General features: G+C 42.1%; 1 protein-coding gene across 1 annotated transcript; it reads left to right on the top strand.

The window, feature by feature from the left end:
• Window positions 1–2622: 2622 nt before the first annotated feature.
• LOC116674537 (leucine-rich repeat-containing protein 3B-like) lies at window positions 2623–7165 on the top strand. The gene has a single exon (XM_032506962.1). The coding sequence runs from the start codon at window positions 2769–2771 to the stop codon at window positions 3549–3551; it is 783 nt and encodes a 260-aa protein (XP_032362853.1). The 5' UTR covers window positions 2623–2768; the 3' UTR covers window positions 3552–7165.
• The last annotated feature ends 3838 nt before the right edge of the window (window positions 7166–11003 follow it).

The following is an 11003-nucleotide window of genomic DNA, read 5'->3' as shown; positions in this document are numbered from 1 at the left end:
TTTATATTACTCTGTGAATACATTGTGAGTAATATGATCCAAAGCCAAATTCCTCATATGCGTCCTCATACTCGGCAAATAAAGCTGATTCTGATTTTAAAGTGTTAACATTTTTGTCATAATTAAAATAAAATAAATTAGATGTTTTTATCATATTTTACTAAATAAAACAAAACCTATTGATCCAGAAGATTTGTCAATGTAGAAACCCGAGGACAGAGCGTGAAGGCGTTTTGATTTTTAATCTGCGATAGAAATGGAAACCGCCAGCTGTTTTAAACTGGACGTTATGTAACGTGATGACATCATCAGGGGCGTTCAACATAACAACGTGAATGCCAGCGGTCTCAGTTTTATGCGGTTTTTATTTTAGATTGATTCAAACAGGATCATGGAAACAATCTCCTGCGTAAGGCTGCTCAAATAGTATTAGGTAATATCAGCTTGACCACGTGATAATTAAGGCTTTTTTATGAAGTTTACATTTTTTCTATTTATTGTTGTATTTGTTTTGATCTTCTGCAGTTGTCACTGCTGCAAAGCCAAGTTTGCCAGTTTGTATTACCAGCAGCTAAGGTTACAAGAATTATGCCAAATTCCGAGATTCATGGCTAAATACAAGAAATGTAGTTTTTGCTTGTTTGTAACATACTGTGCTAGTTGCATTTACACCACACAATTTGGTCTCTTTCAAAGGTTAATCAGTTACAGTCTAGTGGATATACTTAATAAATGGTTGTATTTCTTAATATTGTAATTTTGATTCTACCATTGTACTGTTCCATGTACACGTGACACCCATCGCATTTCTGTTGGTCCTGTACATAACTAAACAAGGAACTGCTAACATTAGCATGCATAATCAAAATGGTTACATGCAAGTATACTGAGCAGTTATGTTTGCCGTTGTTGCACATATGTCAGGGGATCACCAACACTTTCAATTATCATCCTATGGAGAACATGAATGGAACCCCCCCCCTCATGCCAAGGCCGATGAGGGATGAGGTGGTGGGGCGCCCGAAACGTTGTGAAAGGGATTTTTTTGAAGCCGACAGGAAGCTGGATATGTGTCATTTATTAATAAAACAACAAAATCATACTCCAACAAAGTGCACAAACTGATCTGTCACCCGGAAATACAGAAAACTAAATTAAACTGAGATAAAACAACATCACAGCAAGCTGCCCAGTCCTGTTCCCCCCCCCCTCTTCTGAAGGCCCTTTTAACTCCTCAGCCTCCCTCCCACCTGCACCGGTGATTAAAGGGGGGGGGGGCTCACCTGAGAAAGCAACATCAACACTTTGTTTCTGAAATACCATTACATTTAGATAGAACAGTTACTGCTGCCATTATGATTTATACATATGTATGCACTCACAACAGTGGGCACCCTAAAAATTAAAAAAAAAAGCATTTTTACTGCAGAACTGTGTCACCTCTTGTTGTACACCTTGGGGGTTCCCAGCCCCTCCCTGCTTGGCGGACCTAACCAGGCACACCTGCCTGTACTCTCCTTGATTAAGCTGGTGAGCAGCTGATCCACCCCCCCCCCCCCCCCCCCCCCCCACACATCACAGGCAGAAAACACATTATGAACCCATAAACCCACTAAACAGGCCTATGTCAAATGAAAAAGTAGAAATAAACAACACTGAAATTAAAGATTAAGCAGATTGAAAATATTGTTAATTTTGGGAACAGATTCTAGCCTTTTCACACTCTCACTCTGTTTAACTGCAGTCCATTACAACACTTAATTCTGAAATAGAACATGTCAACCTGCTGATAATGCTACATGAAAACTCATCACCAGTCACAAGGATCATCATCTGGGAAAAAAAATTGTGTTAATCCATCCAACATCCTTGCAGATGTTCAACCACGGTACATGCCCACTTGATAATTGCTAATTGAATACACAATAATTGAACATTTACTTGCTGTCAGAATCATTCAGTTGTCTCTGGAAAATTGAATCCATAACATATTTGCTGAGCTATTTCATCATTGTCCTCCATCCGTCATCTATGGAGCCAGAGTGGCTAAAAATGACTACACATTTCCATGGGGTAATGGATTTGTTTCCTAATATGGCAAAAAATTCTGAGGCTAATATGTGTAGATCCCGTCATAGTAAAAAGTAAGTTCATAAAATTATATTTTTCATACACAATCTTTTGGTGAATAAAGAATACAATGCATATCTTACCATTTGAAAACCAGGCACTCTAATTATAAAAATATTGATCTCTGCGTGTCATATTTACCATGTCAGTTCATAACTAACTTTAAAAAATCCTTGGCCAAAACAGCCTGTCAGATTTAGTGTTCTACAGCTGTTATACCTTTTCACTATGTTTCAGATATAACACACAAGTAAGTATCGGGATTGGATTTGGTATCAGCAGACACTAAATATTTAAGGGCTCAGATTAGGATTGGGCCAGAAACACTTGATTGGGACATACTTACTTAAAGATATGGGCTCCTGTCCAATTGGCAACAACCATATCAAACTAGCATGCAGTAAAGGACCTATGACAAAGAGAAAAACTAATAACATCCCACCATCGATTCAATTTAGCGTTCTGTCTTTCTGTTTGATCTTATTTCAGGCCTCAACGCAGCATGAAGACATCTGATCCCGGGGCAGGATCTCCAGTCAGCAGACAGTGAAGACTAGTCGCCACTATGCGATGTGTGTAAGGGACCAGTGGCGGTGTTGTGGACCCAGGCGGGATGCTGCGGCTGACGGCTGGTCAGTATGACTTTGCTGGACTTGTGGCTGTCGCGCTCTATCCCCATGTGCCTGCTCCTACAGAGCCTAGTCCTCATGGCCCTGTGCTTCCCCTCGGCCAGCATGTGTCCAAAGGGCTGCATCTGCCAACGTGACCCCCACCTCCACGGCCTCAACGTTACCTGCAGTCAGTCCCGCCTCAAAGAGATCCCCTCCAGTCTTCCGGTCGACACCGTCCTGCTGAGGCTGGACCACAACCAAATAGGCGCAGTGCCCGATCAAGCCTTCCACGGACTCCGGCTTTTGAGGGAGCTCAACCTTTCATACAATGCGGTAGAAACATTAGGGGAAGGGGCCTTCAGCGGCATAGAGGCGACGTTACAGGTGCTGGACCTCTCCCACAACCGCATCACTAGCGTACACAAGGATGCCTTCGCTCGGCTCAAGGCCCGCGTCATTGTGGACGATAACCCCTGGCATTGTGACTGTGCCCTCCAGCAAGCCATCGGCGGGATGGCCCACAACCACGAGGCTGCCGCCAGGGTCCTCTGCCGGAGCTCGGAACTTCGTGACCAAGAGGGTCGACCTTTCTTGGCGGTCGACACCGACCTCTGTACCCTAGCCAAAAGGACCACAGACTACGCCATGCTGGTGACCATGTTCGGTTGGTTCGCCATGGTCATCTCATATGTAGTGTATTATGTCCGTCAGAACCAGGAGGACGCCCGGCGCCACCTGGAGTACCTCAAGTCGCTCCCGAGCAAGCCCAAGAAACCTGACGAGGCTGACGACATAAGCACTGTTGTCTGACGGCAGTGTCATAGTGACTGTGTCCCATACAAACCTCACAAACACCACAATGTTTTAGGACCCACATTTCTAGCGTATACTATTTAAAACTTTTAGGTGATGTGAGCTTCCAATCTGCTGAGAAATCTTTGTATTTTGGAAGTTCTGTTGTATGTACCGGCGTTTTGTTCATGACTGATCTGAGATGAGATGAGTAGCGGGGCCACAGAGTCTAAAAGTCTAATACCAACATTGTTTTTTCTACAAAAGTTGCATACGGAGCTTTGAAAAATTTTAATCTCAGGTTTAAACATTTACGTGATAATGGCTTTTTAAGATGAAAATTTGGAATATCTGATAAAAAAAAAAATATTTATAAGATGTGACACCTGAAACTTAATTTCCTTGAGCCCTCATTTTAGTGTCTCAAAGCCCACAATATATGTACGTTGAGTTTTGCAAACACTTGCTAAACCAACTGCATCTTTCATAACCCTTAAAATATATGTAAATTATAACATTTACATTGACAGTTCTGCCCAGAAATGTCAGTAATTCTTAAGCCATGGTCTGCTTATGGAGACTATTTGATCTGTACATATACAGTATGTCATTTTTGATCATTAAAGCCTTGGATATGGGGTATGCAGATATGAGGTCTTATCTCCCTGCTTGCCTTGAGCTGTGGCGTCCTGTTTTTAAATAGACAAAGACAAATTGGCGCTCACTGAAGCATTTAGTAAACCATGTGGTAACAACAGAGAATACTAGAAACTATGGAAGCCCATTTTGTCAAGAAAAGAAACAAATGAAGGGTCAGGAACGATTAAAATTTTTAAAAAAAATCACTAAAAATTATAAAATTATAGGGAGACATTAGGAGTTATTAGATGAGATTTATGTGATATTACCGCAAATTATCAAAATTACTTTAAAAGATAGAGCGAGATGGCGCTAGCTTTTACTAGCTTGTCAGTGTTACCTGCTAGGTCACCATTACAAGTTAGGTTAAATTAGTTTAGAGCCAGTAGTCTCGGTTGTTTGGAGACCACAGGTTCTAATCTGAAAATTCAGGGTTACAGTTCTGGCACAAACATCACCCAAAACGTATAAAGAATCAGGTATTACAACTTGGTCCCAGTGGTTTAACTCCTCACCTTGCTGTACACCCGGGTGAGTCAGCACAACATGATATCACTGTTGGGTGTTGTTATAGTTGCAACAAAGCACACTTCTGACCAGACCCAACAGTGTGGTCAGAGGGGAAACAGGCTTGACACTTTCAGAAAAATAGAAGACATCATAGCGGTGTCCCGGTTCAGCATCAGTCTCCTCTTGAGTCTTCAATTTGAGACCAAATCATTGCAGGTCAACAAAGCATGTCCTATTCCAAAAGTTCCTCCAGATTAAGCCTAGAGATTTCTTGGCCATTACATTTTTTTTTTACCAGTATTTGGTGGAAGGCTAGTCTATTCTTTGCCTTCTACAGAACCCCCCCCCCCCCCTTACAGTCTTACATTACAGTTTGGTCTATTCAAATACAGTACAAGCATTATTTTGGGCTGCAGACTGGCCATTCAGCTTGGACATGTGCATTTACATTTTATTTCTAGCACATTTATGCCACTTAATAAAAAGTGAATGGTATCTAATGCATTCATTGGTTTTGAATATGTTTTCTGGTTATCTGAATTACTATGGCAGGAAACTACAGTGTATGCCTGGTGAAGGATTCTAATTGATAAAGACTCTGAATGTTAAGGGATATCGAATAGTAGATATTTGATAGCATTTTGAAAAAAGGCGCCCCAAATTTGAATTTAAAATTCTGCCAAACGGTTCATTCTTGACCTTGGGAATAGTTTCCACAAAATAATCCTTAGTCACAGTCCAACTAGCTTTTCCCTTAGAATTTTCCCTAATTTCCAGCCGTCATCAGCTGATGGAGTGTGTTCATTGAGTTGGCTAACTTGAACTGGAACTTGGATCATGTGACAACAGGTGAGATACCCAACATAGGACCAGGATGATCATTGCTAAATTAATGGGGACCGCCAGAAGCATCCCAGTGGAACCTAGGCTGCTAGAACATATAGACAGAGGATTTAAGGCAACGGGAGTCAGTACTTACCTTGAGATCTCAGTTGGTCCACCCCAAAGTAGGACGCTCGTGTATGACATCCCAAGCGTACACCATTTTATTAACTGTAACCACAATTTCCCCCAAACCCAACCCCTAACCAAGTGTTTACTTCGCTTAACCTTAAAGCGCCCATATTCTGCTCATTTTTAGGTTCATAATTGTATTTTAAGGTTGTACCTGAATAGGTTTCCGTGGTTTCATTTTCAAAAAACACCATTTTTTTGTTGTACTTCACATTGCTGCAGATCCTGTTTCCACCCTGTTTGTTTAGGTCTCTGTTTTAGCTCCTAAGTGATACATCTCACTTCTATCCTATCTTTGTTGGGAGCTGCACATGCTCAGTAGCTCGGTAAGATTCCATCAGCTAGATAACTCTTTCTCCAGCTTTGGTCAGTCCAAGGCAGGATCAGCTGGGAGACTTCTTCTAGACCAGGGCCACCTGTGGACTACTTTCAGAACAGGGACAGGAAGTAGTTATTTTGGAGATTATGGTAGTGGCTGTTGGAGCAGTGGTTTGCCATTGAGAACGAGCTAGTATGCTACGGTTAGCCACCCTTCACCTCGAATGTATTCTGAGGTGTTGCCCCCATGTACAAAATGATGTCACATGGCCAACGTTCCTTGGAAACTGAACTCTCTTGCCGACAAATGACTAAACGCCTTTAATTAAATTGAGATTATTTTGTCAAAGAATTTATGATGTCTTATTTGATGTTTGGGAATCTAAGGTATTTTGGGAACGGTGTAACATCTGTGGACAGGCTCTTGCTGTTTTGTACTGTACATTTCTTCCTTCAGTTTGTAAAATCTATGTTTGTTCCTGTTGTGTTAAGTCCGCTGTTGTCAATCAGAGTCAGTCTTTGTATATCTGCACTGATCAGAAGTAAGCACAAGACTAAATGTCAGTTTCGGTGGACTCTTCTTGTTGGTGATTTGTGATTACTCCAGTCCTTCAGAGTCAATGTTGTTTACTGTTAATTGTTGCCATTTGCCTTCACTTGATTTCATTTGTACCAGACCCTTTCAAGGGGAGGAAAGAGTTCTCAAAGTTCGGGATGGTACATTATAAGATCATCTCAGTCGTGACAAATCAACACAACCGTCCCTCTTCAAGCCAAGCTGCCAGTGCATGCATCGTTTCCCTTTAATAACACTGTACAGTAATGTTCCCGGCAGTGGGTGAAAAGAAAATTGATGTTGTTATTTCCCAAATGGCTTATTTTCCATCACAGCCGCTGGAACATAGGACCAGAGAAATCCAATGAAAACCACATGAAAGACCAGATTGATATGTAATTGTACAGGGAAAAAAAACTAACAAAAAAAAAATCTAATTTTATAAATACTAACTACTTTAAATAATAACCTAAATGCATCCTGCACATGATTGGTGACATGTTGGCTATTGGGTGTTAATGATATCTTGTGAAATTTCCTTCTCTGTTCATGTTTTAATTGTTTGTTACAGAATTTGTACAATAATGGTTGTTAAAATGACGTTTAGGGGATATGCAATGATTATATGTTGGTAGAAAACACTAGGATCACATGTAAATAGGAACGTTGATGTTGTGTGAAATACTTGAAATCCCTTTAATTAGTTGTTCTTGAATGTGTTAAATTCCTTAGCCTTGTCTTGTAGAGGCAACATCACACTCCTCATGACAAGATCAGGATAGGCTATGACATGCATTTCCAATGTAATGAAGCAGAGTGTAGCCAAGGACCCGAGAGTTTTTCTAAGTGCCTGAATACTTCTCTCCTCATTTTATTTTTTTATTTAGGTCTTCTTTCTCCACCTTTGGTCTTCGTTCTGACATGAGCCCCTCTTAGTTTAGGGTTCTCACTGTTTAGTGGATTTGTCAATTTAGGTTTATTTAGCAAGTTAAAACTGAATCAACCATGCTGATGTAAAGAGCTGTTATACTGTACCATATCACAGTTTTCCGTGCACAGACAGTGTGTGATAGACTAACCCACAGTTGAGAATGAAAATGTGAGCACTGACTATCATGGTGGTGTTGTAATGGCATGACATACAGAACATGAAATAAAGGAGGTATGCATTGGTTCATGGTGTATTACTTTCTCTGTTGATTTAAAAATGCACAGCTTTTGGCAGTACATGAGTAATGCATTAAAGGAATGTGATTTATTTCAGGAATGAGTTGTTAACACTTTCTACACAAAAGGCATGGAACTGCACAGCCTCCGTTTTCAGATGTAAAGAGATAAAGTGCACCATCTTAAATATCTGTCCTTTTTATGAGAAATACGGACAGTAAGTACCAGATGTCAGATGCCATCTGAAAGGCCTACTTTAGCCACTTTTCTCAAATGAAATATGATAAAATGAAATATGGAATTTTGCTGTAAAGAGCATAAAGAGGAAGGACATGTCAGGTCATGTAGCTGGTTTGTAATTTGGTCATTTACAACCAAGGAGCTTGCCGTTCTTTGAATCTGTCTAACGATTTCAGCTTTGAAATGACCATCAGGAAGGAGAAAACAGAACATTTGTACACAATGTGTTGCCCATAACCTAAACATTTTTTCCATACAGGCTGTCACACACACAGTACTTTGGTTTGAAATACAATTAAACTAAATATCTATATCGAAAAGTAATTCTGCCATGGACTTATTCAAAATCTGAGTCATTTGAACAAAACCTTTTCAGTCTCCATTGGAAAGGGGGACCTTGACAGACATGAACGGTGCACTGTGGTAATTATATAACAGGACGTACAGTACAGCTTAACTTTCGATAATATTCAGTCTTCATTAAGGTATAGACTGCTCACACATATTTCCAATATTTAGTCCTTACTTTACCTTGTTTCCTCCTAAAGGAAGCACATACATAAGTGACCCACCTCAGCCAACAAGATAAGGGCCTGCAGTCTCCTCTCAAGAGAAATGTCACTCCTGTGTCTTAATTCTCGTTTGCCTCATCAATGGAAAAGGAGATATGCTCTTCTATCTTTCTTAATTGTACTTCAAAATATTATTTATATGAAGCCAAGGCCCGAGTACAAGAACAGTCTCTTTTTATTTGGTGCCGCTCCGCAGGGATCTGTTTATCTTCATGCAAACCCCAACTTGGACTATGAAAGCCTCCTCTGAAAGTAAGAAATGGAAATTAAATGAAAGACTAATCTTTCAGACAGAGGGAGACAAAGAAGTAGAGCAAGACTATGTACAGACTTTTAAAGTTTGTTATTATCCTCCTAGTCTATATCCAAGATGTTCCACTTCCGAGATTGCTTGGGTGCCATAGGAAATTCTGCCGGATGTCTTTCATTTCGGCAATGTCCGTCCCCGTCCTCTGTCTCTGTGTCAGCGTTCTAACCTCTGGTGAATTTCTGAGGACTATGGTTACCTGGTCCTCAGATCTCTGCAGGGTAAATCCAGACAGCTAGCTAGACTATCTGTCCAATCTGAGGACTATGGTTACCTGGTCCTCAGATCTCTGCAGGGTAAATCCAGACAGCTAGCTAGACTATCTGTCCAATCTGAGGACTATGGTACCTGGTCCTCAGATCTCTGCAGGGTAAATCCAGACAGCTAGCTAGACTAACAAAACAACCTTTTTGAGAAATTTCAGTCTGGTTTCTGCCCTGGCCACAGCACAAAAACAGCCCTGGTCAGGGTCACAAATGACCTACTGATGACTGCAGACGCTGACTCCCCATCTCATCTCATCCTCCTGGACCTGACTGCAGCATTCGACACTGTGGACCACAACATCCTCCTCCATCATCTTAAATCCACTGTGGTGTTTCTGACTCTGTCCATGAGTGGTTCTCATCGTACCTCACCGGGAGGACTGAGCAAGTCGCCTTGGGAGAGGCTAAATCCCTGACGCACAACGTCACCTGTGGTGTCCCTCAAGACTTAGTGCTCGGCCCCACCTTGTTTATCCTCTACATGCTCCCCCTTGGCCATGTCATCAGCCGGCATGGAATCTCATTCCACTGCTATGCTGACGACACTCAACTCTACCTCAGGACTCACCCAACCCCCTCTGCTGCCCTGCCTTCATCCACTCTGACCACCTGCCTGGAGGAGGTAAAGGCGTGGATGCAGCAAAACTTTCTGCAGCTAAACAGCTCCAAGACTGAAGCCATCTTAGTCGGCACTCCACACCAGGTTCGGTCATCTGCCATTACCAGCATCAACCTCTCTGGCCAAATATTCCATTTTCTACATCAGCCACTAACTGGGTGAAATGGACTCTCATCTGGCCTTTGAGGCTCACATAAAACATCTCTGCAAGACCTCCTTCTTCCACCTCAGGAACTGGTCCTCAGATCTCTGCAGGGAAATCCAGACAGCTAGCTAGACTATCTGTCTAATCAGAGTTTTCTGTTGACGACTAAAACTATTTCTGAACGTACACATGTTCCACCAACTACTTCCTGAGACTATTTAGCAGCGGCATCGTGGATCCAGGGTACAAGCGGCTGAAATGAGTTTCCTCAGGAGGGGGGCTGGCGTCTCCTGGGAGAAGCAGTCATCCGAAAGGAGCTCGGAGTAGAGCCGCTGCTCCTTTGCGTCAAAAGGAGCCAGTTGAGGTGGTTTGGGCATCTGGTAAGGGAGTGTTCCAGGCACATCCAGCTGGGAGAAGGCCTCAGGGAAGACCAGGACTAGGTGGAGGGATTATATCTCCAACCTGGCCTGGAACGCCTCGGGATCCCCCAGTCGGAGCTGGTTGATGTGGCTCGGGAAAGGGAAGTTTGGGGTCCCCTGCTGGAGCTGCTGCCCCCGCGACCCGATACCGGATAAGCAGATGAAGATGGATGGATGAATCGTGGATCTGTCCGGAGCTTAGCACTGCCCAAGATGATTGTGATTGATTTAAACAAATACCAAGAAACCAGAGCACGTTTTCTTCCATCCTGGATTGCTGTGTGGACTAGACAGACCCTCCCCCGCAGCGCGGATTGGAACGTCGTGAATACGACTAGCACATCACACAACATCCCACGGAGCCACTATCCATCAGAAGGGTGGGTGAAATGAGCTGGCCTCCAGTGATTTCACACAACTGTCCACTGACTATAAGACTGAGACTGAATCCGAATGTGTAATAAGAAATGACCTTACACCAGATGATGGTTTTATTTTTTATGATTGAAGTTTTCTGCAATATAACTTTTAATGCTGCTTAAACCATGACTAACGCATCCAAAATACAAACTAATAATAAACCTACAAGATCCACCAAAGCTCACATGTGTGCATAAGATGTTACATTGCAGTATAATATAATAAAGAGCATGAAAGCATGTCAGTATTACCCCTAACCTACTAGGTAAAGCATTAAA

The sequence above is a fragment of the Etheostoma spectabile genome, unplaced genomic scaffold, assembly GCF_008692095.1.
Source record: "Etheostoma spectabile isolate EspeVRDwgs_2016 unplaced genomic scaffold, UIUC_Espe_1.0 scaffold00000662, whole genome shotgun sequence".
Taxonomy (NCBI): Eukaryota; Metazoa; Chordata; class Actinopteri; order Perciformes; family Percidae; genus Etheostoma; species Etheostoma spectabile.
The sequence above is the reverse complement of the archived record's forward strand: the minus strand, read 5'-3'. Positions and strand labels throughout refer to the sequence as shown.

What these genes read in the sequence shown, in the direction of transcription:
- LOC116674537 (XM_032506962.1), top strand. Translation starts at nt 2,769, where the DNA reads ATGACTTTGCTGGACTTGTGGCTGTCGCGCTCTATCCCCATGTGCCTG.